This window comes from Phascolarctos cinereus, unplaced genomic scaffold, assembly GCF_003287225.1.
Source record: "Phascolarctos cinereus isolate Bilbo 61053 unplaced genomic scaffold, phaCin_HiC Scaffold_5;HRSCAF=322, whole genome shotgun sequence".
Lineage (NCBI taxonomy): Eukaryota > Metazoa > Chordata > Mammalia > Diprotodontia > Phascolarctidae > Phascolarctos > Phascolarctos cinereus.
In genome coordinates this window covers 321809267-321835973 of record NW_027555958.1, presented here as the reverse complement: position 1 = coordinate 321835973, position 26707 = coordinate 321809267, and the positions used below count along the sequence as shown (strand labels likewise).

At 46.8% G+C, this 26707-nt stretch overlaps 1 protein-coding gene across 2 annotated transcripts; it reads right to left on the bottom strand.

The window, feature by feature from the left end:
- Window positions 1-1981: 1981 nt before the first annotated feature.
- Window positions 1982-25294, bottom strand: NPR1 (natriuretic peptide receptor 1). Of its 2 annotated transcripts, XM_020991732.2 has the most exons (23): window positions 25186-25294; window positions 23808-24521; window positions 22769-22968; window positions 22212-22325; window positions 21469-21604; window positions 20533-20624; window positions 18784-18919; window positions 16098-16182; window positions 13934-14054; window positions 11050-11124; window positions 10814-10891; window positions 10424-10528; window positions 10139-10210; window positions 9462-9618; window positions 8937-9092; window positions 8327-8495; window positions 5918-6064; window positions 4867-4990; window positions 4574-4642; window positions 3817-3991; window positions 3528-3626; window positions 2830-2921; window positions 1982-2633 (listed from the first exon to the last, which is right to left on the bottom strand). In XM_020991732.2, the coding sequence occupies exons 1-23, from the start codon at window positions 25277-25279 to the stop codon at window positions 2571-2573; spliced, it is 3273 nt and encodes a 1090-aa protein (XP_020847391.1). In that variant the 5' UTR covers window positions 25280-25294; the 3' UTR covers window positions 1982-2570. The 2 variants fall into 2 exon arrangements, with proteins under 2 accessions (XP_020847391.1, XP_078012243.1); XM_078156117.1 differs by lacking the exon at window positions 11050-11124.
- Window positions 25295-26707: the final 1413 nt, after the last annotated feature.

Sequence of the window (26707 nt, the reverse complement as noted above, 5' to 3'; positions counted from 1 at the left end):
CTCTCCTCCCCATGCCCGCCTTTGGAGCCAGGCTGCCCCGGAAGGATCTGACTGGGAACTTCCTAGAATTGTCTTGCCGGAGCTCCCCAGACTCCCCCCTAGTCCCCACCCCTCCACACCCCTTGTCTCTCCAGTCCCCTTAGCTCTGCCCTCTTCACCTACCCCCATGAGACCAGACTCCCCACCCTGGTTTTTCCCTCTTGCCATCTCCTAGAGGTGCTAGGGGACGGGAGGAAGATTAGAGAGTGGGGTCGTGGCCCTCAATGACCACCAGCCAGTTGGGCACACTGTTCCCGTAACAACCGTCATCATCCCGCTTCAAGGCTCTGCAGTGACATTAGACCACAATACAATGGGTGAGGGGGCTTAGCTATATCTTCTCCTCTTCGTTTTCTTCCCCCAACGAATTCTGATGGGGGAAGAAGGACCAGGCAAGTGGTCAGGAGCCAGCCCTGCTTGGGGGGGGGCCGGGGGCAGAGGCAGGAAAAGCTTGTGATGCAGGTCATGGGGGAAAGGACCATAGAACTTTAAGTCCATTGGATGGCTGGGGGAACTCCCACTGGGGAACTCCTCCTCTATCCTCCTCCCATCTGCACTCCTTTCATAGCCGGGTAGCCCTGCCCTTATAGAGTCCCTTTTCTGTTGTCCCTCCAGCTCAGCCCTGAGTCCTACCGGGGCCGGGACTGCAGGAAGAGGCGTGGGGAGCATGGGGGCGGGAACTTGTCTGCAGTTGATGGATGGCATTGAAATCATGTCTCCCTCTTTCCTTCCCCAATGGGGGAGGTGAAGCAGCAGCCACCTCTCCCCCGCATTCCTGCTGGGGCCCAGCCCAGGAGTGTGTGTGGAGGAGTGGGAGGGTGGAGGGCAAGGAAGAGAGACCGTGAAGGAAAGCCCTCCACCCAGCTTGACCTAGCCTGGGCAAGGAGGCCCAGCCAACTCCCCAGTCCTAGCTCCTGGAGGCACCCTAAGGCACGAACCCCAATTTCTGTAAAAATAAATTCTTACCCTTCCCACACACTTTCTTTTCCACAGGGGATGCTCACTCAGGGAAACCAAGAAAGAATTTTCTGGCTATAATTAATTCTTCCGTCTTCATGGTTTTGGGGGGAATGGGGGGATGAAGGGGACTGGGTAATCTGGATTGAGGTTACCAAAAACCTCAATAAAGGCAATGGTTTCCACCTCTTAGATCATTAACATTTTTGGCCCAAACAAACAAGTAAGGAGAAGCTATGGCGTAGTGGATAGAGAGCTGGCCTCAGATTTAGGAAGGTCTGAGTTCAAATCCTCCCCTGACAATGATGGCTGTGTGTCCTCTGTCAAACCATTAACCTTTCTATGTGGTGCTCTAGGCAATTCTCCAAGACCATAAATTACTTAGGTGCTGACCACTTATAGGTAAAAGGAGTATCCACTGGGAGTTCCCTATATTAGTGAAATCACAGATCCTGTCTCTACTTCCTGTACCACCCCCCAAAAAAGGGGGATCCATTTGTGTGAGTCTCCTAAATCATTCCGGCCACCTTCCCCTCCTAGAGTCTTCTACTGAGGCAGAATGCATGAGGGACTCAGATTATCAACAAAATGGAAATCAACCACTCCATCTAGTCAATCATCAACAGCAGTCTTCTCCAAGCGCCCCAGTCCTAAACTACTCATTCTCCCAGGAAGAAAATAGGCCCTGGGGGCAGCTAGGTTGTGCAGTGGATAGAGCATTGGCTCTGGAGTCAGGAGGACCTGAGTTCAAATCAAGCCTCAGACACTTGACACTTACTAGATGTGTGACCCTGGGAAAGTCACTTAACCCCATTGCCTAGCAAAAGGGAAAAAAAATGATCCCAGTTGCAGTGAATCAATAGGATCTGCAATGCTAAGGTAGGAACACATTCTCTTCCTTCCTCTCACGCTCCACACACATGTACACGCATGTACATGAACATACATGCTATATGAGTGTCACTGCCCAAGAAAAGAGGCTGCCTCAGGAATAAAGACTTTAATGATCTGTCATCTCACAGTAGAAGCTGGGTGTGGAGACCCCTCCCCCTCAAAGCTCACCCTCTCCCCAGTCTTCCCACTCTATTTCTTTCTTTTTTCCAGCTCAATCTTCTGTATCTGATGGTAGGTGGGTGAACCTGGCACCCACTCCAACCATGCTGAGCCTGCAAATGATTCCAGTAGTCCAGAGTCTGTGCTTTCACTGGGGCGGCTCTACCCCTCCCTCCCTTCCACTCTCCCTAAAGAGCCACAATGTATGGGGGAGGAGACATGGTGTGGAGGAGAGAAGGATTCAGGCATCCAAGGTCTTTCATCCAAGGATGTTGGCATGGGCCAGGGTAGAGAATACATGTGTGCATGTGTATGTGCCGGCATGGTTATCTGATCCAGTCCTGTAGCCTCATGTTATCCCCAGACTCTGGTCCTCTTCCAGAAATTTGGTATCACCCCCATTGGGGTCTCCAAATCTGAGCTGTTCAAATCCCCCACTGCATCCCATGATGAAAGTGGGGCTCTCTAGCAGGGGGATGTTGATCTTGAGTCTGGACACTGGGGGTAATAGGAAGGGCATATCAGCCCCGAGTGCTGCTTCCCCGTTCTCCCAGAAGCCAGTATGTGCGGACTTTGCCTTTACCCTGAGCAGGGAAAGAAGAAGATTAGAGCTGGGGACTGACAGGGCGATAAGCACAAATGCTGTGTCATGACTGTTCTAAGAACCCCACACTAGGTAAGGGATGGAGGTACAGTCACTGGGTGTGGGGCAGGTACTAGGGAGGGCACCCGAGGAAAAGGGAAAGAGGATAATAGGTCGGGGGACAGGGGAGTTAGTACCTTCATTTCCACATCCCCTCTAAGCTCTAGTTCAAAGCCACCAAACTCCTCCAGGACTGCCTTGGTATCTGAAGACATGTGAATCTTCAAGGCTGGGGAAGGAAGAAGCAAAGGAAAGTAGATCAAAGGGGAAGGAGGAGAGGAGCTCAGCTGGGCATAATGGACTAAAGAAAGAGGTCTTGGGATTCTTGGGGGCAGGAGAGATCCAGGGATAAGATCTGTCTCCAAATTCTACCCTGCCTTCACAGCTCAGTTCAAATCATGTCTTCTCCATAAGATCACAGAGCCTTCCTGGAAGGGCCCATAGAAGTCATCTAATGTAACCTTTTATTTTACAAATGGGGAAACTGAGCCCAGAGTAGTTAAGCAATTCGTACCAGGTCCAACAGGGAGTAAGTGGTAGAGTTGAGATTTGAACCCATGGCCCCTGCTCCTTCCACTGTAGTGCTCATTTTTTACAAATGAAGAAACTGAGGCTAACAAGGAGAAATGATTCTTCCAACTAGTTAGTGGCCAAGCCAGCTCTTCATTCTAATTTTGCTGTTTTTAAAAAAATTATTATTATGTGTTGCCCAGCCTTTGTATGGAGAATGCCCCGAAGTAGGGAACGGCCTGAGGCTGGGGAGAGGAGTTTGATGGAGAGCAAGGTGGACCAAGAGACTAGCAGGAGCTGGGGCAAGAAAGCAGGGATACCCTACCTTCACCGTTGGACTCCATTCGAGAGGCAGTATTGACGGTGTCGCCGAAGAGGCAGTAACGAGGCATCTTCAGCCCTACTACTCCAGCACATACTGGACCTGGTTATGAGGGACACGAATGGGGTAAGTGTGGCAGATGGTAATGGGGATGGTGGCTGAGGCTGAAAAGAAGGTTGTCCTACCTCAGAGAAGAGCAGAGGCAGGACCCAGAAAGGCCAGTCTAGGAGAGACAATAGCTAGAGGTATGGGGAAGAGGGTCCGTGCATCTCAGAGGCAGAGACACTTTTACCTGTGTGGATGCCAATGCGCAGGCGGAGTTGCTCCTGGGGTCGATGGCGGATGCGGAAGGAGTGAACGGCATCCAGTAGTGCCAGAGCCATCCGGGCAACTTCTGGGGCATGGAGGCGCCCATTTCTCACTGGGAGTCCAGATACCACCATGTATGCGTCTCCAATGGTCTCCACCTGCCACCAGAAAATCGGGGAAGGACAAGTAGAAGGGGGCCCTCACCTGCAGCCATAGTTGGCAATTTTTGTGTCATGGGCTCGAAGCAGAAGGAAATGTGCCCTAGGATGATATATGGGTACCCTTGAAATTTTCCACCCTTGGGCAAACTTCCGATGACCTGGTCCTAATTGTGGCTCTGACTTCCCCAGTGCTTCCCAAACTGTTCATTCTGGGCCACCTCCAGCCCCACTCTGACGCAGTCAATCTATGTGTCTGTCATGTTTATCCTATTTCCATCTCCTGTATCTGTTTCTGTATCACTCTCTGAGTTACCCTATTTCTGTCTTCTTTCCTTTCTTTTCCTCTCTCTCTCTCTCTCTCTCTCTCTCTCTCTCTCTCTCTCTCTCTCTCTCTCTCTGTCTCTCTGTCTCTCTCTCTCTCTCTCTTTCTCTCTCTCTGTCTGTCTCTGTCTCTCTCTCTTTCTCTCTCTCTCTCTCTCTCTCTCTCTCTCTCTCTCTCTCTCTCTCTGTCTCTTGGACTCTGTGTCACTGTTTCTTCTTCTTCTCCATCCCTCCTCCCCCCATCTCCAGTCCAGTCACCTTGTACACATCAAAGTTGTCAATCACAGCATCAAAGCAGGTGTACAAGTCATTAAGGAGAGCCACCACCTAGAAAAGGAAGTCAAGTATCAAGAAAGGGAATTTTTGCTGTGGGAAATATTGATAGAGAAAGAAAGTCTGGGGACAGGGTGGTGGAGAAATAGGGAAAAGGCCCTGGGGGAAAGCTCTTCTCCCTAAGCTGGGGTAGACCAAGCCTCAGTGGGTTTTACCTCCGTGGACACTCCTGGGCTGTTGGATCCTTCTACCAGTCTGGCCCCTGGGATCCTACTCACCTGCATGGGCGTACTTTCTGCAGACAGAGCCGTGAAGCCGACAATGTCACTGAAGTAGATGGTGACGCTGTCAAAGGCCTCGGCCTGGACGGTCTCCCCTCGCTTCAGCTGCTCTGCCACTGAGCTGAGGGAGCAGGAGAGAGGGAGAGAAGTTCAGTGGGTGAGGGCAGGAGGCAGGATGGGTACATGCAGTGCCTGTAATAAGCTTATTGAGCAAAATTGAGTAGATAGGGAGCCATGTGGTGCCTTAGGGATGTGAAAGAGATCCTGGGGAGTGGCATTGATGACAGGAATGAGAAGGGAGGCCAGATTGTCAAGAGAGAGTCAAGGTAGGGAAGAAGAGAGATTCCTGGAAAATGGAGAGGATTCTTAAATAGGTATTGGGGAGCCTGAAGGTAATCAGTCCATTGGGGGAACAAATGGATGAATGAATTACAAGCATTTATAAGTGAGATAACATTTTGAAAACCTTAAAACACCATATAAATGCCATCATTATTAAGCTGGCTATTTATCAGTAATGATGGTGGTATGGGGTAGGTGGGTAGCACTGTGGATAGAGCACTGGCCCTGAAGTCAGGATGACTTGAGTTCAAATCTGGCCTCAGACACATAACACTTTACTAGCTGTGTGACCCCGGGCAAGACACTTAACCCCAATTGCCTCAAAAAAAAAAAATAATGGTGGTGATGATGAGAGCCAGCATGTATACAGAATGCTTTAATTTACATAGATGATCTCTAAGCACTGTGCTAAGTACTGGGGATCCTACAGTAGGCAACCCACAGCTATTAGGCCAAGAAAGGGAGTAAAGAAAGAGGTCCTATAGGGGCAGCTCAATGGATAGAGCACCAGCTCTGGAGTCAGGAGGACTTCAGTTCAAATCTGGCCTCAGACACTTAATACTTACTAGCTGTGTGACCCTCCGCAAGTCACTTAACCCCATTGCCTAGCAAAAAAAAAGAAAGAAAGAAAGAAAGAAAGAAAGAAAGAAAGTCCTATAGGGGTAGAATTTGAGAGGACACTGGAAATCCCAAGGCAAGCACTCACTGGGGCAGAATCTGGTAGAGCAGGGCCTCAGCCTTCCGCTTCTCGTCCAGGTAGGCCTGTGTTCGTTCCTCCACCAGCTCCTCCAGATTGTTGGCATACTGCTCCATTCTTGAAAGCAAGTTGTCCAGGATGTTGCTGCTGTTCTCCCTGGGTACCGGACAGGGAAGGGAGTTGGAGTGAGGGAGAGAGGAGGGCTTAAGGTTGAAGGGCAGAGGAAGTTGTGTGTGTGTGGTGTAAGAAACTGGAGTCCAGCCTCTTCCCACCACTTACCAAGAACCCCATCAGTGTTGGAGAAAACACCCAGAAGTCTTTAATGTCAGCCCACTACCACACCTGGAATCTGGGCTAGGGTCTGAGATAGAGCAGCCTATAGGATAGATTGAGATGGCAGTGGGTGGTAGGTGAAGGATTATGGAGGAAGAGAGCTATGAGGAAGGAGGGGAGGAGTTGAAGGGGAGTGAAAGAGGAGGAGTGGAGGGAGGGGAAGGATGAAGGGAGAGGGAGAAGAAGAAAAGGAGGGCTGTAACCACATGAAAACATGCTCCAAAGGAGTAACAGTAAGAAAAGTGTGAATTAAAATAATTCTGAGTTTTCATCAAATGTGCTACAAATTGGCAAAGGTATGATAAAAGATGAGAAATTCACATTAGAGGGGCCATGGGAAAACAGGCATAATGATGCATTATTGATAGAGTTGTGAAGTGGTCTAGTCATTTGGGACTTCAATTTGGATTTATGCAAAAGAAGGGCAGAAACCATTCATACCCTTTGACCCAGCAATCACACCACTGGGGCATATGCTCCAAGGACAGACACAAAAGCCCAAAATAAACTAAGTTGATAGCAGCACTCTGTGATAGCAAGGATCTGGAAACAAAGTAGGTAATGGCTGAAAAAACTATGGCATAGGAATTGAATGTTCTTTTGTAGCAAGACACGTGGAATGTGAAGAATTCAGAGAAACGTGGGCAGATTTATATCAACTGATACACAGCAAAATGGGCAGATGTCAGAGACAATATAAGCGATGATGACACCAAAATAAATGAAAAGATCACAAAAAGGAAGCTGAACTCTGAATAATGAGGAAAAAAATAACGAAGGTCTGAAGGAGGGATAATAAAATATACCTCCTCCTTCACAACAGAGAAGTAGGGGATGACTAGGGCAGAGTATTGGATATAGTGTCAGCAAAAGTCTTGGTATCATATATTTTGCTAAATTATTTTCCATTGTCAGAAGGGAGGGTTCAATCTAAAGGGTGGTGGTGAAAAATAACTGTGATGTAAAGACAAAAGGCATCAATTTAAAAAGGAAAAGAGTAGAAAGGAGTAGAAAAGGTAATACTGGAGTGTACTGGAGCTAGCTCTGACTCAAACTGTGAAATTTTCAGCGTTGGCATTTATACCTCAGAAATTGACAATAGTTACAAATTGGCTTGATTCATTGCTTTGTTGATTGTCTAGGCCTGAAAAAGTGTTAATGCAAATTAAATTTCAAAGTATGTGCATAGGTGGGTGTGTTTGTTTATTTTGCAGCCTGGTTATTAAACATTTATCAGCATACCTCTGTAGTGGTCTATAAGCATTGCTTGAGCTCAGCAGGGGTGCAGTAGAAGGCTTGGGAAATGAAGCTATTGTCAGACTGGAGGCCTGATGATTACAGGCTAACAATAATAATAATGATGATAATAATAATTATTGTTATCATAACTGGAATTTATATAATGCCTTGAGGTTTGCAGAGTGCTTTATATCCATTATCTGATTTGAGCTTCATAACATACCTAAGCTAGAGGTAGGTGGAAGAGGAGTAATAATTCAAGAGGAGGAGGGATAGAGTAAGAGGGAGTGGAAGGGAATGTGAGGAGAGAGAGAGGAGGAATGGACAGAATGAATGGGAGGGGATGAAGGAAGAGGGAGGATGGAAGGGATAGAGGAGAGAGTAGGAGATGGAACAGGAGGGACAATAATAACTGATGTTTATGTAGCTCTTTAAGGAATGAGGAGAAAAGGAAGAGGAGATAATAATAAAGCGACATTTTAATACGCTTCTCAATTTTATAAGGTGTTTTCTTCACAACAGCACTACGACGTAGGTAAGGATGAGTAAATGGGAGTTGGAGGAGAAGGAGGGAAGGGCATGGAGGAAAAGTGGGAAGGGAGGGGAGGGCTAGGGAGGAAAAAGGGAAAGGGATGGAGAAGAGAATGAGAAAGAGGGGGAGGGAGGATGAACAGGTGGAAGAATGGAGGATGGAGGAAAAGAAGGATGGAAATAAAATGAATAAGGAGGAGGGTGAAACAGGATAATGGAAAGAATAGGATTAGGAGAAATGGATGAGAGGCAGAATTGGAAAGAGGTGATGGGCTAAGGGGTGGGGACAGAGTATGTATTTGGGAAAGCGAAGACCTGTTAAACTTCCGAAGCATGAGACGGATCTGTTGGAAGGGTGGCCGCTCCTGGGGGTCTTCAGCCCAGCACTTCTGCATCAGCTGCCCCAGCTCCTCCAGGTGGCAATGAAGGGCCAGCGATGGCCGGAATGGGGGCTGTTCCCCTCGGACTACTCGCTCAATGATTTCTGCATAGATGATTGGAGCAGGGAAGGAGCATCTTTCAGCCAGGGAATGATCTTGTGGGCTGGTGGACATGAGCTAGGACTTTCTGGGGGCTTAGTGCTGAGTGGGTGGTATCATGTGTAAGGGAGGATGGCATATTCAGGGGCCTGGGGCCAAGGGGTTGGAGTAGGTAGCCCAAGGAAAAGATGCTGAGGGGTTAGGAGCTAAGTTGAAGGTGCGTCAGGTTCTGCATGTAGGAGGAGAGATAAAGGGATGAAGGAAGCTGATAATGGGACATTGGGTACTAGGGGAAATCAGAGAAAGGAGATTTGGACAACTTTTCTTTCTTTCTTTCCTTTTTTTTTTTTATCTTTCAGGGGAAGGAATATCTCCCTTAGGGCTAAGGTCAGTGCCAGGGCTTAGTGTGGGGATTGGAAGATATAGCAAAAAGGTGGTCTTTTCACCTTTGGGACTGAGGTCCATTCCCTCCACATGGAACACCCCCCTCCGAAGAGCTATCTCCTGAAGGATGATCCCGAAACTGTAAATGTCACCTGCCTGGGTACCCTGGGCAGGAGGGACTGCCATTCGAAGTAGCTCAGGAGCTGTCCACAGCTTCTCTGGGGGTCAGAAGTCAAAGGTCACAGAGGGCGTTTACAGAGGCCCTCCACAGCTTAGGAATGAAGGGGGAGACATTGGAGTTAGGTTATAGGAGTTGGAGTTTTGACATTCATAAACAAAGAAGACTGGGGTCATCATGGGTCAACAGTTTAACTCACTAGCACCCAATCTGTGGCTGTACTCACACCTGAGGTCAAAAGACATTACAGATAATCTAGTCCAACTCTACATTTTACAAATGAGGAAACTGAGGTTCAGAGAGGGTATTACTTAGACAAGGTCATCAGAGGTCAGTGGTCAATCTCCTTGACTTAGAGGGCACTCATATTCTTAAGGCTAGAGTCAAGTAGTTAAGGGCAAGGTCTCACTGGCATAGAGAGTATAGCTGTGCTCTGGCTCTGGCACCCGGAAGCTCTCCAGCCCATAGTCTGTGATCTTGAGCACGAAGCGCCCATCTACCACGCAGTTAGATGACTTGAGGTTCCCATGGGAGCAAATGGCACCATTGTGCAGAAACAGCATTCCCTGGGTGGGCAGAGGCAAGGAGGTGAGCTCTCTGTGTATTCCCAGAGTCTAATTCCTTTTGCCCTTTTTCAGTGTTTATGGAATTGAATTGGATCCCAAAATATAGGGTCATACAATCTTACATTTGAGAAGGACCTGAGAGGTTATCTAATCCAACTTCTCCTTTTACTGAGGAAGGACTTGATTTCTAGAGTGGGATGTACTTTGCCCATTAGTAGAACAGAAATTTAAATCCTGGGGGGCAGCTAGGTGGTGGCGCAGTAGATAGAGCACCGGCCCTGAAGTCAGAAGTACCTGAGTTCAATCGGCCTCAGACCAAACACTTGACACTTACTGGCTGTATGACCCTGGGCAAGTCACTTAACCCCAGTTGCCAAAAAAAAAAATTTAAGTCCTGGTCTTCTCTTGACTTCAGATGCAATGTTCTTTCCCATTGTGTCACAGCTGAGAGCAACCCTACTGTCCCCACTCTCATCCTCCTTCATACCTCCTCCTCTTTAAATGAAGCATGGGAACACACCTTAACAATGTCATGTGTGAGTGAGTATCGGAACATCCAGTCCAAGGTAATACTCTCATTCTCCAAGATGTCCTGTAGGGTGAGCATCCAGAGAAGCTTGAGAAAGTCAGCCTATTTGCCCACGTCATTCCCCAACCCTGCCTCCCATCATGGCTCCGTCTCCTCATCATCCCCCATCCCATGCAGAATCCCCCATTCTGACTCTGTCCTCCTTGGACGTTGGGTTTTCATCCATCTCCACCATTCATCCTTTCCACATCCCCTCCTTTCCCTGTGCCCTCTCACCTGAAGGCTCCCTCGTGGACAATATTCAGTGAGGATACAGATATTGGGAGGGTCAGTACAGGCACCCACAAATCTTGTTAGGTGTTCATTCTGTACATCTCGCATCTTGAGGTAAGTAACAGCAAAAATGCTACTGGAGTCTCTCTTCCCCCCAAGCCAGCTTCCCTTCCATCTAGTCCCTGCAAACTCCATTGTCCCTCTATACTTCTCAGTCTTTGCCAATCTCCCACTTAATAGGTGACTCTCCTATCTCTTTTGCAATGATCTCCTCTGGATCTCCGTTTCCCAGAAAGCCCTACAGTGCCAAACCCAACCCCTTCCACTAGGCACCTCTCCCATATCCTCCCTAGGATTTCCTTCCTAATAACTAGCTCTCCCACCCCATATTACATGTTTTAACTCAAATAGGACTTTTCGGGTCAGGTCAATGCGCTTCCGGTTCACATGTTTTATAGCCACAAGATTGCCCTGGACAAAGAAAAGGAAATTTAGTATGAGATAGGTTACAGGTCCCCCATCCTCCTTCCTGCCAGTCCCAACTGATTCCCCTATCCAATGCCCCAGCCAAAGAACCCCAATCTTCCTCCACTCTAGTCCCTAGGAACCAGAGATCCCAGGCCCTCTACCTTGTAATAGGCTGTCTTGGCATAAATCTGGAGCTGGCCTTCAGTGGTCAGCAGGGAGCCGTAGTTAGATCCTCTCTGTGGGAATGTGTATGTATGTCAAGAGTGATCAGTTCTAAACCTGCACAGGGCAAACTCCCTCTCCAGGTTCCCATCCTCGTCCTCCCAATCCCTCGAGTCCTAGTCATTATCATCCCAGTCCTATCTATTCCTGCCCTGGCCCACTTCTCCCAATGCCTTTATGCTTATGTAGGTAGTGTCTTCCCATCCATTATCTCATTAGATCCTCCTCCGGTCTAGGAGGACTCTAATGTGGTTTTATTTTCTCACTGAATTTCTCCCCCTCTGGGCCCAAGGAAAAAAACATTGAAAAAAGTGGTGAAAAGAAAGCAGGATACTCCTGTTTCATTCCTCCCACTATCAATGACTCTTTGAGGCAGGCAGGGCAACTGACTATCATTAACTCCATTTTATAAGTGCGTAAATAGGCTCAGAGATGTTGAATGACTTGTCAAAGGTCACTCAGCAAGTTAGATATTAAACCAGCCAGGTCTCAAAACCGGGTACGACACAGCAGCCCCAAAAGTTGGATGCAGGCTGTATTGAGAGGTAGAGAGTCGAGAACAAGGAAAGTGATAGTCCCACTATAGTCTGCCTTTGACATCAGACCACAGCTAGACTATGGTGATCAATCCTGGGTGCCAACTTTGTCGCAGGACATTGATGGACTGGAGCACATCTGGAGAAGGGCGATCAGATTGGAGAGAGAAACAGAAGCCACGACCCATGAGGACCAGGCGATGGAACTGGGATGTTTAGCTTGGAGAATTAAAGATTTGGGGGTCCACAAAAACTGTCTTCTTGCTAAGCTCCTTGGGAGTGGGGATTGTTTCACTTCTGTCTTTATATTTCCAGCACTTAACATAGTCTGTCACGTAATAGGAACTTAATAAAAGCTTATGATTGACTGATTGATTATCTGAAGGTCTATCCCATGGAAGAAGGTCCAAGAGGGCAGAACTAAGAGCCATGAGAGGATAGGTCTTAGCTTGAGGTCAGAAACAAAAAAACCAAACAAAAACAAAAACTTCCTAATGATTGGAGCTGTCCAAAAGGAAATGAACAGCCTTGGGAAGGATTGAGCCCCCCTTCATCTGAGATTTTCTTCTTTCAAAATACTTAATACATTTTATTTTAAGAGTTTATTTTTTCTTAACATTCATTTTTATATAAAATTTTGAGTCCCAAATTTTCTCCCTCCCTCCCCTCTCTCTCCCTAAGACAGTAAGCAATTTGATATAGGTTATATATGTGCAATCACGTAAAACATATATCTGTATCAGTCATGTTGCTTCACCTGAGATTTTTCAATTGGAAACTGAATGGGCAGTCAATTTATTAAGCTTCTACTATCTGTCAGGCCCAGTGCTAAGTGCTGGGGATACAAAGAAAGGCAAAAGACAGTCCTTGCCCTCAAGGAGCTTATAATCTAATGGGGGAGAAAACAAGCAAAGAAATATGTACAAAGTAGCTATGGACAGAATACAGAGGAAACAATCAACTGAGGAAATGCACTTAGAAGTAAGAGGAATTGGGAAAGGCTTCCTGTAGAAAGTAGGATTTTAACTGAGACTTGAAGGAAGCCAGGATGGGAGGATTCCTGTTCAGTTATGGGTTGATGTAGGTGAAGCGTCATTTGATATTCAAAACAACCCTGTGAGGTTGGCAGGCATTTCAATCTTCCCCCAACCCTTTTTTTTTTTTATTAGATTGGATTTTCCCACCTCATCCAGGCTGGAAATGCATCAGGTCCTCACAAGCCTGATTCCACCAGTCATGGGCACAGAAGCTTTGACCTGTTCTCTTTCTGGCCTGGGCTGATCTGTCCCTCCAAGGGAAGTCTGTTGGCCCCCCTCTCCTGGGAGTTTACCATGTTGATGAGAGACTTAGTGTGGATACCCAGGCAGCTTGAGTCCTATTGAAGCTCTACTGCCTCAAGGCAGCTAGGCGGCCAGTGAATGGGCCTGGAATCAGGAAGACCTGAGTTCAAATCTGGCCTCAGACACTTCTTAGCTGTGTGACCCCTGGGCAAGCCACTTTTTGTCTGCCTCAGTTTGTTTGACTATAAAATGGGGATAACAATAGAACCTACCTCCCAGGTTGTTGTGAGGATGAAAGGAGATAATATTTGTAAAGTGCTTAGCACAGTGCCTGGCACGTAGTAGGCTCTATATAAATGCTATTATTATATCACGTTACTGGATATATTATACTATGCTATGTTATGTCATGTTACATTACGTTACGTTACGTTATGTTGTTATGTTATATTATTAGTTCAGAACGTCTAAGCTCAAATGATTCACTAGCTTTATCCTAACCAGTAGCAGAGAATATAAGCATGTGCTATCATGCCTGGCTACCCTTCATTTTTAAAATGAGAAAACTGATTTTTAGAGAGGTGAGTTACCTCACACCAATAATAAACAGCGGAGATCCCATTCAAACACAGATTGTCTTACTATCGGCCCCAGAGTCCTTTTCTACACACTGAAATTCCTCTAAAATTTGCCCCCCAGCCCCTTTCCAAATATCTCTAGTTGGTGCAATGGATAGAATACGGACCTTGAAGGACCTGACTTCAAATCTGGCCTCAGACCCGTGACACTTACTAGCTGTGTGACCCTGGGCAAGTCATTAACCCTAATTGCCTCAACAAAACCAGACCAAACCAAATGACTAGTTAAAGGCCTCAGAGTCAACCTTTGCCCTGCTGAAGCTCCCACCCTCCTCTGGGCTGTAGCCTTCTTCCCCTGTCCTCAGAATCCTGCATTGAGGTCCCCAGAGCCACCGCTCTTCTGTAGGGTGAGCAGCCCCCCTTACTTACCGCACTCAGAGTTAGCCGGCTTCCTGCACTTCGGAGGGTCCTCTCAAGGCTGCTGGCCTGCACATCTTCCCATCGAACCCTCCACAGTTCTGAAGCCAGCTCCTTTTCCAGTCGTAGCTTCCTGGGGGTAAAGAGAGGCCCACACTGAACCACACACTCAGACTGGGGGGATGCTATGCTCTTGATTAGGGTATTATATCTTGCCTCTACTGTTTCTTTGAATTGAAGCATTGAATAATGATATTTTATATTTCCAGAGACCTATAAGATCTTAAAAATAGCTTCCTCCCAACAGCGTTGTAAGGTGGGTATAGGAGGTGTTAATATCCATATTTTGTGGATGAGGAAACTGAGGTTCTTCAAAATACAGTGACTTTCCTGCAGTCACACAGTTAATAAAAGTCAGAGCTGGAATCTGAACTAATGTCTCCTGGTCTCTCTATCAGTGATCTTTCTACTACACCAAGGGTTCTTAAGCCCATAGAGAACTGATTTCAGGGGGTCGGTGAATTTTTAAAGATTTTGATAATTATATTTCAATGTAATTATTTTCCTTTGTAATCCTATGTATTTTATTGTATGCATTTAAAAGTATTATTCTGAGAAGGGTTTTATGGGCTCCATCAGGCCACTGAAGGGGTCTAGGACACAAAAAAGGTTAAGAATCCCTCCCCCAATTTCTCTAGCCTCCTTCCCACTCTCCTTCCCTTTTTTTCTATGCTCCTTTTCCCAGAGTCCTAAACCCTTTTCCTCCTCCTCATTTTTCCTTCTTTACCTCCCCACTCTCCTACAGGGTCATGCTGAGCCCCAATGGGAGAACCGGGTGAGAGAAATGATTATTTCTCTCTTGTATTAATAAGTAATTATTGAATCAGGACGAAGGCTTCTCCCCTTTTCTACTTTCTCACCCAGAAATCAACCAGTGTGGGAAATCTTTCTCAAAGACTTACTCAGGCTAAAGATCTAATCAAAGACAGTAAAAGAAATTCTAAGTTTAGGCTGAAGAGATTGCTACTCTTTGTGTTTACTCATACAGGTCTGGCAAAATGTAGATTCTCCCTTTTGCCAGACGGGGGATGTGGAAATTAAGAAATCTCTTTGATCAGGACTTGGGTGATAGGATTGATGGGGTGCTTGTACTCAGACCCCAATTCCAAGACCATATTTCTCCCTAGCTTCGAAACACCATTCCTGACAATTTTCTCCCCAGTTCAAAGACCCCATCTCTGGCAATAACTTACGAGTGGGCCCAGTGATGCAAACTCTCTCTGCCTGTTACAAGAACAAGCTGACCTCTGTAGAATTTCCCTTGTACTATCTTGTATCAACAAAATTATCATGTACTGATTCCTATAGTTATCGTGTACAATACAGAGGTCAAGTTAGAGACATCAACTCTCTTGTTACAGACATAATAGACCAAAAATACACCCCTTAGAAATCTCCCTCCCCTGTTTCCAGACCAAGGTGGTATGTTCTTACCTAATTAGCATATCTACTACACAATCTGCTACTGTTCCTATATAAGCTTTAGCATCATTCCTGTTAGGCTGCAAGTTCCCTAAGGAGCTCTGCCCACCATATTAGCATTACAATAAACTTTTTGCCACCTGACTGGAAGACTGCTTGAGTCTATGAATTCATTCCAGATGACCCTGTCCTGTACTTTGGTCCTCGAGGGGTCCCTGAACCCCTAAACCCTGCATCAGGATAAGCCCACATCTTATTATGATGTTCATTTTCTCATCAATTATTAATCAATCATGGTGGATTTCCATCATCAGGAACACCTCCTCTTCCAAGGGCATATAAACTATGAGCCCATAGCCACGAGGGGTCTGTGTCATTTGAGAGTGCCACTGACCTATTTCATTAATAACTTACTAGCATTATTAATAAAATGACTAATTACCCAGGAATTACTCTCTTGAACTTTTTAAATGTCATGGTTTCTGTACTTGAACATGAAGTGAGCTGGCTCTTGGGCAAATTACATCCTGATCCTCACTCTCTGTGTGGGCCCTGCAGCCAAGATACCCCCTCTTAACCCTCTCTCTCTCCCACAGACACTGTCAGTTCCCTCAAGCCCTTTCCTATCCTCTCCTGATACCCTGACTCGGCTGTACTGCACATTCTACCAGCATTAGGGCTCCACTCTGCTCACCTGTATATGAAGAAGGACACGATGAGGATGCTGAAGAGCAGGAGGCTTCCCACCAGGGCCAGGACTTCCAGAGTAGAGAGGGAGGCTACCATAGAGATCCAGAAAGAGCTGATGCTCAGCTTAGATGACAGTTCAATCACAAATGTATGAAGTACCTACTATGCGCAACGTGAAAAGCACTAGGAAAGTGAAACTAAAATGAAAATGGTCCTTGCTGGGCAAGCAGATGATATTCTACTGGAGTATATGAGAAAGTAAATACAACACATATATAAGGTAACCTCAAGGAGAGAGAACTATCACGGGAATGGGGAGAAGAAGGACCAGGAAAGGTTTCATGGAGGAGGTAGCATCTAAGCCATATTTTGATGGAAGCTTAGGGATTCTAAAAGGTAGAAGTAAGGAGGACATGCAAGGAAAAGGACCCTTAGAGACTATCTAGTTCAACCATCTTATTTACAGATGGGGAAACGGAGGTCTGGGGGAGCTAAGTGTCTTGCTACAGTCCATAAGCAGTATGTGTCTGAGGCAGGATTTGAACCCAGGATCTCTGACTTCAAAGTCAATGCCATACCATCTCCCACGGAATGTTGTGTATGGGGAAGAGCTAGCAGGGCAGTTCGATGGTAATGGAGAAAGCTTGAAAGGGAGCAATATAAAATAACACTAGAGTTATGTGGATGGGAACTGGAAAGTGAAGGGCTTTGAATGCCAGGCTAAGGATTTTGTCCTAGAGGTAACAGGGAGTTACTGGCGGTTTTAAACTATGTACAGGGCAGCTAAGTGGCACAGTGAATAGGGCTTGGAATCAGGAAGACTCATCTTCCTGAGTTCCAATCTGGCCTCAGACACTTACTAGTTGTATGACCCTGGGCAAGTCACTTAACCCTATCTGTCTCAGTTCCTCATCTGTTTTAAAAAAAAAATGATCTGGAGAAGGAAATGGAAAATTACTCCAGTATTTTTACCAACAAAACCCCAAATTGGGTCACAAAGAGTCCGAAACAACAATAACAAATGACCAATAACAACAATGGTTTTTTTAGTTATGGGAATAATATGGTGTGGTCTGTGTTTTAGGACTATCAGTTAGGCAGCTGTGTGGAATATAAACGAGAAAGGGGAGAGCCTGGAAGTAAGGAGACCAATTGGTTTGAGCTAGAGTGGAATCCATGTGATGAAAGACAGGGGATAGAAATGGGAAATATCACAGAGCTGGCGTTGACAAGACTTGATGACTTAGTGGATACAGGGATGAGGGAGAAAGTCAAGGATGACTCCAAGGTTGCATAGTTGGGTGACTGATGAATAGGCAGGCCAGCAGGCAAAAGCCATTGATTGAGTGCTTCTGATGCCAGCTACTGCACCAAACACTGGGAATACAAAGAAAATAGAAAACAGTCCCTACCCTCAAAGAGCTCACATTCTAGTGGGGAAGAGAACGTGTAAATAAAGTGCACACAAGATATGTTCAGAAGAGACGGAAAGCAATCTCAGCTGGGAAGGCACAACAGGTGGAGGAGTCCAGTAAAGGCCTCCTGAAGCAGATGGGATTGGAGCTGAGTCTTGAAGGAGGCTAGAGAAATCTAGCTGGAGATGAAGGAGCCGGAGCATTCTGGTCATGAAGAACAGCAGTGCAAAGTTATGGAGGTGAGAGATGGAGTATCATGGTCATTGGATTGTAGATTGCATGGATGGTAGAGTGCATGGTAGGGAGTAAAGAGAAGGCCACTAGGAAGGTAGGAAGGGGTCAGGTTATGAAGAGTTTTAAATGCCAAACAGAGGAGTTGATAGTTGAATCCAGGGTTAATAGGAGCCGTGGGAGCTCAGTGAGCAGAAGGGTGACGTGGTCAAACCTATTTTAGAAAAATCACTTTGGTAGCTGAGTGGAGGATGGGTCGGACTGCAAAGAGACTAGAGGTAGAGACCAGTTAGAAGGCTATAATGATGTCCTTACCAGAAATAATAGGGAATTTTGGAAGAAGAATGAGTTTGGGGGAAACTATAATGAATTCTGTTTGGGGCAACTGGAGTTTTGAGATGACTATAAGATAACCAGTGTGGAAACCATTGGACCAGAGATCTAGAGGGGAAGGGATTTAGAGGTCATCCAGTCCAACACATTCCTTCACTTTACTGGAATTTGAGACAAAGATTAAATGGCTTGCCTTAGGTCACACAGGTAGTAGGCAGGATTTGAACTCAGGGTCTCATTACTCCAAGTTTAATGCTTTTTCCACTTTAGTCCACTACCTCAGTAAAGTCCAGCAGATCACAGATATAGGAGTGGAGTTCAGAAGAAAGTTTAGGACTGGATACTTAAATTAGGGAGTCCTATACATGGAGATGATCATTGAACTTGTGGGAGCTGATGACTTCCAGTTTATGTGAATAGGAAGGACTTCCTAAAAGTTAGGGAAATGGAGGGGCAGTTAGGTGGCGCAGTGAATAGAGTTTTGGCCTTGGAGTCAGGAGGACCTGAGTTCAAATGTGACCTCAGACACTGACAGCTTACTATCTGTGTGACCCTGGGCAAGTCACTTAACCCTGATAGCCTCACCCCCCCCAAATAAATAAATAAAGTTAGGGAAGAGGGGTGAAAGAGGTCATCTCTCTCCCAGATCCCAGAGGGAGCATAGGCAGGTGGACTCCAGAATTGAGAACCTGAGGAGTAGGAAGGAATTACCTTGGCTGCACGCAGAATCCCTGCCATCAAAGCCACATGGCGGCACATCCGGAGGCGGATGCCCTAGGGGCCAGTACAGTTCACGTCCATGGACAGAAACCATCTCTTGGGTTGTCCCATTGTAGTTAAGCACGACCTGGGGTGGGGATAGGGGAAGAGAGAAGGTATGGAAAGAAAAATGATGGGTCAGGTCTGAACATGGGAAAGTTGTCACTTCGTCACTCCACACCAAACTTCTGCCCGCCCATGTTTTGCCTTCTTTGACCTTGAATCCTGGGACAATCAATTAATTATTTGCTTGATTAAATGGGGAAAGATACAAAGAAAATATTTCTTAAAATCCTTGGGTACTTTAAACACCTTTGGCTGTTGATGTTACATTAATCAAAAAATTCACATTTCTATGTGCTTTAAGATTTACAGAGGATTTTCTTACAAACAACGCTGTGAGGTAATTAATGTAAATATTCTTATCCCATTTTAGGGATTTGGAAACTGAGGCTTGGAAAGGTTCAAGTACCCGGTCACACAGCTAGTAGGTAAGTAGCACAGTCAGGACTGGAACTTAAGACTCCTGACTAGGGCCAAAGAGATTGTCAAACAAATTTAAATGAAAATTAGCTCATACTGTTGGTAAAGCTGAAATCACCGACCATTCTGAAAAACAATTTGGAATTATGTTAAGAAGGTCAATAAAATGTTCACATCCTTTGACCCCTTTGTTACTATTGCTATGTACTTTGATACCATATACTATGATTGCTATGTTTCTGTCTTTATATCAGTGTCTGATATATAGAGATAGAGATAGAGATAGAGATAGAGAGAAAGAGAGATAACTGTAGCTATAGATGTAGCTATAAATATAGATGGCAGCTAGGTGGTACAGTGGATACAGCACCAGGCATGCAGTCAGGAAGATCTGAGTTCAGATCCAGCCTCAGATAACTTACTGGCTGTATGACCCTGGACAAGTCACTTAATCCTGCTTGCCTCAGTTTCCTCATCTGTAAAATGAACTGGAGAAGGAAATGGCAAACCACTCTAGTATCTTCATCAAGAAAACTCTAAATCAGGTCACAGAGAACGGTACATGACCCAACAAAATAGATATAGGAATACAGAGGTCCCATATAAACCAAAATATTCATAGCGGCACTTTTTGTGGTGGCAAAGTATTAGACAAAATATAGCTAGCTGCCCATTGACTGGAGAATAGCTGAACAAATTGTGGTATGCACATGGAGTATTATTGCACTTTAAGAAATGATGCAAATGAGGGAATTAGAGAAGTGTGGGAAGACTCATGTGAACTGATATAATTGTGGAAGTAGAATCAGAACAATATACATAATGACAACAATGTAAATGGAAATAACAGGAAGCTGAATGTTGCATCATTATAACAACGCAGCAAAACCTTGAAAATGTGATAAGAGCGCACTGCCCTCCCTTCCTTGCAGAGGACTATGGGTTTTGTTCAGCTACTCTTTTTTTTCTTTTTTATTTATTATTACAAGGAATGACTTAATGGGAAAGGGGAGGAGAGGGGATGTATTTGGAAACAAGGATGATGCAAAACAAAAGATATCAATGACTTTCCCCCCCTTAATTATAAAAGCAAATTAGATAATGTTTAAGGCAGCTACTATTGAGTGACAGATAGCCCGACACTACTTTGGGATGTGAATTAGGGCAAGTGTTGTCAGGCAGGGTTGATGGTATTCTCCTTCATCTCCACAAACTTACCCTAAAAATACCAGTGGAAGGCTCCATGTCCCAGAGAGAGAAGTCATTCTCCCGGTCCCCATTGCTATCGATTTTTAGGTATCCTGTAACACCTGGGACAGGCAGGGATAGAGTGAAGCATGAGGGAAGGGATGTATGTCTTGAGAGGTGGGGAAGGTCCAGGCACTTCTACTTATAATTCACATCCATTCACATGTCTTTAGTACTTTATGGGTATATAAAATGCTTTCTTCTCAGTAACCTTATGAGACAGGTAGCATAAAGATCATTATCTTATTTTATAGGTGAGGAAAGTGAGATTTAATGACTTCTCCAGAGTTGTACAATAAAGCCAAGACTCGAACGCAAGTCTCTTGGGCTCCGAACTAGTGCTATTTCTACTTCCGACTCCTTTGACTCTGTATTCCTTCCCAAATCTTCCACCATCCTCACATACTAAACAGGCACAGAAAAGTATCGCTGTGCTCTGAACAAAAATTATTGAAGTAACAGCAGTACAACAGAAGTCTCATACATGTATACATATATATAATTATATATAGGATCATATCTATATAAAGTCATATACATATACATATACATACATATATATGTCTATCTATATCTATCTATCTATATGAGTTTCCTATGGAAATGTAGGATACAGTGGGATGGAGACCTGATGAAAGCTATAGAGTCCTCATCTAAGAGATGGGGAAAAGGGCTTTAAATGGAGGGTGGGTTCTTCTTCCTTGTGGCAGATAATTAAAGAATATGGAGGCTACGCCCTGATTGAGATAACTTCTCAAGGTCCTGTCCAAGCTAAAGCTTCTAGGAGCTCCTGAATCCCCTCAAATGTCTTTCTTTTACTTCACATCATGGTGTCCATCTGTTTTACACACACACACACACACACACACACACACACACACACACCCCAACTCCCAAGGCTCTGACCATAGAAGCTTCGATTCCACATCCTTCTTGTGACAGCTTCTCCATCAGTGGCTGAACCACCACTGGCCAGTATCTCGGTCACTGCTTGGGCATAGATCAGAAGCCCATCATAGAAAGACGCTGCAATGGTGTTCACCTGTTGGGGAGGGATGGTGGTGAGGGGGCATCTTATCTCAGATGGCTAGGGGAGGACATTGGATGAGAATGTAGGAGGGTGGTAACAGAAAGTAGAGATCTACAGGGATCAGGAACAGGCAGGAAACACTACCTGGGCAATAGAGGAGGAGATGCCTAGATAGGTAATGGAGAGATCAGGAGTACCAGGAAGAATAGGGAAAAGAGATATGGTGGCCGTTACAGTAAAAGACCAGGGCAAGCAACACGGCGGGTGGGAAGGAATGTGGAGGGAGGGCACAGTGTGTATAGGGGGAAACAGGCTACAATACAGTTCAAATATTAAGCACATGATATGGGAAAGGCACTGGACAGTTGGGATACAAAGAGAAAAAAAGAAAGTCTCTACTTTCAAACAGCCTACTTACATTCTATGGAGCACAGTGAGTAGAGCAAAAATACAGAAAAGGACAAAGCAAAAAGCATTAGAATGGCAGCATGGAGCTCATGTGGGTTAGGAGGGTTGTAATGGGAAGGGCAGTCGATATGCTGTGTATGAGTTGGTAACACTAGGGCAGGGGTGTGTGATGCTGGACACTATCTTGGGAGCCAGAGTGGGGCTTCCTTACCAGCCCATCCTCCACTGTGAAGTTAAATTTCTTCTGGGCTAAATCTTTGAGCTGTTGCAGAAATTCCAGGTACTCAGGATTATCAGGCTCCTTATACGTGATGATTTTAGCAGCCTGGCCATGGGGCGGGAGGAGAGGAAAGAAGGAGTTATAAGGGGTACAGCTGAAAGTGCTAGACTACAGGGCTCTCATTTGCAGGGATAGCGTGATCACGCCCTTGGGTTTCTCTGTTTCTGTTTGGTCATTCTAAAGTCCTAAGTTCAGAAGCAAAGGAATTGACAGAGAGTTGTCTAAATTCTTGCTTACCCTGAGACACCTCTGAGCTCCAGACTTACCTCATTCCTCTAATTTGTCATCCATTTGGCTCTCAAGCCCTAACTGCAGCCACCAACCCATCTCCTCTATCATCCATCCTCTAACTCCCTGATAACCTGCCCCCAGCCTCATCCCCATTCTGGGAGTGTGTCAAGGACCAAGGAAACAAAAGGAAGGATAAACCTCCAGCATAGCATCATACAATGAGAGATAGGTTCTAACCAGGACTTTGGGATACCCACCTGGAAGGCCTTTCGGGCAATGGCATCATACCTATCCCCTTGTTGCCATGGCCTTCCAGAGATAGGGCTATGCCCATCTTGCAGGCTCTTCCCGAAGACATCAAGGTAAAAGAAAATATAGTCTCCCCCGGTCATCCCTGCTTCCTGGGCAAGGAGCATCAGATCTCTGAATGTGTTTGGAGAACTGCAGATATAGATGACTGTGGCAGAGAACAAGAAGGAGTCAGATGAGCAGGGGATAGGAATTTCATAGAGAAGTTCGGGGCTGAAGGAGGGAAGAGATGGAAGTAATAAGAGTCAGGAAAGAGAATCCTGTATTTTAGAGTCTTCCCCCCCTCCCCCAGGTAAGCAGTATCTCCAGGTTCAGCTTGGGCTATGGCAGGGAAAGGAGGACAGAAAGAAGTTGAGATGAAGACAACAGGGACTCTTTGGCCTCCCCACTACTAAATTAACAATAGAAAAGGTGGGAAGGAGAAAGTGGAAATTGAAAAAGGAGAGAGGAAATTGAACCTGAGGGGAAAAAGGGAGATAACCAGGAAAGACAGAGGGTCCAGGGACTATTGGAAGAGAGGTGGTCAGAAGACTGGGTGGAAAGAAGGGAGAAAAGGAAAATGGGGAATAGAGGGAGTGGGGGAGAGATGGACAAACTCGAGGAAGAAAGGAGTAGAAAAGAGGATAGAAGACATAATCCACACAGAACGATAAGAGGAAAGATGGGGAAATAGGAAAGCTGGGGAGGAATGAGGAGTTGAAAATGGGAGGAAAGCAGGTGAGAAAAAGGAAAAGAGGAAGGGGAGAGAAAGATATGGAGAAACAGGAGCAGAACAGAAAAAGCAATGTAAGAAAGAGGAGTAAGGAGGTCGAACAGGGAAGAAGGGAGAAAGGGCCAGCGGCTGCAAACTCTGGTTGTGAGATGGAGGCCCTTATGTGTCGGGAGCTTGAGGGATCCTGAGGGTGTAGGGGTGGTGATGCAGGGGTCAAAGCTGGCCTCCCCTTCCCAAGGGGGCTCCTCCCACGGTGTCTCAGAAAACCCCCTTACTTCTGCCCTTTTGTTGCACGTCCCGCAGAAGTGCGCTATAGAGCTCCTGGTCACCCTCGGCAAACTGCAGGTAGTCCACGGTGATGTTGAGTCGGGTCCGGAGCCGAACGTACAGCCCTTCGATGGCAAAGAAGCAGGGCCGGTCGTCCCCGACTGGGGGACGGTCGTTGTAGAGCAAGAGTGTGCGGTGCTCCCAGCCCAGCTCCTGGTGCAGCGTGGCCACGAAGTCCCCGATCTTGACGTGGCTCGGGCCGGTGCGGGTGGTCAGGGCGTACTCATCCTTGGAGCCGAAGCCCAGAGCGGACGCCCCGGCGGTCAGCATCGGCACCTTCCAGTGTGCGGTAAAGCGGCCCACAGGCGCCGCGGAGTACACGCAGCCTGGCCCCAGAAACACAGCCGGGTTGTATTCCACTTTGAGGTCCACCGCAACCAAGGGTGCCCAGCTGTCGGAGCACAGCCCTTGGGGGTCCTCGCTGCTGCCCAGCCGGTGCACCGCGGTCCAACCCGGCAGCAGGTCCGACCGTTCGTTCATCCTCTTCAATGCCATCTCCACGGCCGGCCCCACGCGCGACCACGACCATGGGTACGTGGTGTTGGTCACTGGCAGAACTACGGCCACTGTCAGGTTCTTTGCCTGGCACCCCCGGAGGACGAACTGGACGAGGAAAGGGAGGAGGGCGCCCGAGGGGCACTTCGGGGAGCGCATTGCCTCAGCTGGAGAAAACAGGGCAGAGAGAGAGAGCGTCCAACCACCTCCCCTCTCCTCTCCTCCCCACGCAACCTCTTCCCTCTCAATGAGGCATACTGTCCAACTCCGGGGAGGGGAACAGGGAGACGCCTGGGCCCCGGGTGTCCCCTCGGTCTGGGAGAGAGACAAGAGGAATTCGAAGGGTCGAGAGTGAGCTGAAGGGGAAGACAGTGCTAGTGTGCCAGGGAATGAGCGTGCCTCAGAAGGAGGGTGCAGGAGGGCAGGTGGGTGAGAGAGCGAGAGTGGAAGAGTGTATGAGAGTGCGTGTGTGTGTGTGTGTGTGTGTGTGTGTGTGTGTGTGTGTGTGTATGTGTATGCTGGTGAGAGAAGTGTGAAAGATAAGAAAGGAGAGGAAAAGTGAAGGAGGAGGAGTGTGAGCGTGCGCGCGCGCGTCTGTGATCTAGGGTGCCACAGCGGGCAGAAGGGTTGTCCAGCCAAACTCTCCGTCTGCCCTGAGGGGACTAGGAAGGACCTGGAGCCCTAAGGCACTCGGAGCCCTCCCTTCTTCCCTCTCCGACTCTGTGACAAAAGAGCCAATCCCGGGAACGTTAACTCCTTCCTCTCCGGAATCTGGTAGCCTCTGTCTTTCCACCTCCCCTCCTTCTTCGATGTCCCTCTAACCACTCCTACCTCTGTCTCCCCTTCCTCCCGTGGGGATCTGGTACGGGCTAGAAAGCCTTTCTAGAGGACGGGAAGTTTGTTGAAGAGGTGTTTGTGTGTGCATGTGCGTGTGTGCGCTAACAGCTGTGTCCTCTTCCTCCCTCTTTTCCTCTTATCCTTCCCCTTCCACCTTGTAACATCTGGTGAGAGAAGCATTTGCTTACTTGAGAATCTGCAAGGATAAAATTGGAGGCGGGGGTGGGCTAGATTTATGGGAATGTTGAGCTGGAGAATGGGAAGAGGAAAAGAGGGTGAGAGTTGAGCTGGGAATCCGGAGTCCAGGCTCTCCATCTGTATGTGATTTCCCCTCCAGGACTGAGCCACGGAGATTGATCATAGTGTTAGGAGTAGAGCTGGAAGGGACCTCAGAAGGCCCGTCAAGTCCAACCCTTTCATTTTACAGTTGAGGAAACTGAGGCCCAGAGACGTGAAAAGACTTGCCCAAGGAACAAAGTGAGAATTTCTAGGTCGCTTGGGTTCCTAGTTTGGAGGAGAGAGATGGAGACAGAGCACCTGGGATTGATGGGCACAGATCCCCCAGTGTGGGAGCTTTGGTGAAGACCGTACCCCACAAGGGGGTCTTTCGGTTCCCTCCCTTACTCGGGGTGGTTCAGCAAAATTTCTGGATCCCATCCCAACTCCTAGAAGATGTGGCCTGAGGGCGAGCGAGCGCCCGTCGGGGTTTAGGAGGAGCTGAAGCCTTCGCTGGAAGAGCGAGAAGGAGGCAGGGTGGGGTACGGGGTGTGCGACTTGACTAAGCGACTGGAGGGATCTCAGCCTGGACAACTGGATGCAGTCCGGACACCTGTGGAGTCATTGTGCCACCCAGTGGTCAGTAGTCGTCACTGACGTTCCCGACTCCAGCTCTTCAGATCAACAAATGTCCCTCAGTGCCCCAGGCCAGTTTCGGATAATAATAATAATAATTCTATAACCCTTTAAGGGTTTGCAAAGAACTTCACAAATATTAGCTCACATTATCTCATTTGATCCTTATAACCACCCTGAGAGGCGAATGCTATCATATCCATTTTACAGGTGAGGAAACTGAGACGGAAAGAATTTAAGCCCACATTAACTAGTAATTGTCCTAGGTTAGTAATGAGATATTCCCCCGCCCTCCTCCCCCCCGCAACCCCCCCGCCAGCGGTATCCAACTTTTCACCTCTGCTGAGCCCCCACTCCAGTTTCCCATCTCCAGCAGCTTGCTGGACACTTCCATCTGGATGTCCCATGGATATTTCAAAGTTGACCTGTTCAAATCAGAACTCATTTTCTTTCTCCCTAAACCCAGGTTCACAATCTTGACTCTCCACTTTCTCTTATGTAACCAATTTTGTGGATTTCTCTAGCGCATCTTTTACCTGTCCCCTTCCCTCCACTCACATGGTTAGCACCCTCATTTCCTCTCATCTGAACTATTTCAACAGCTTCCTAACTGATTTCTCTGCGTCCAGCCTCTCCCCTGGACAATCCATCCTCCACACAGCTG

Excerpts from the sequence above, each read along its gene's own strand:
- NPR1 (XM_020991732.2), bottom strand. The coding sequence starts at position 25,279 with ATGCACACACAAACACCTCTTCAACAAACTTCCCGTCCTCTAGAAAGG. Across the intron at positions 22,969-23,807 it reads CGTGCAACAAAAGGGCAGAA|TCATCTATATCTGCAGTTCT; the intron begins GTAAGGGGGTTT and ends TCTCTGCCACAG. Across the intron at positions 3,992-4,573 it reads ACAACTTTGATGTGTACAAG|GTGGAGACCATTGGAGACGC; the intron begins GTGACTGGACTG and ends TTCTGGTGGCAG.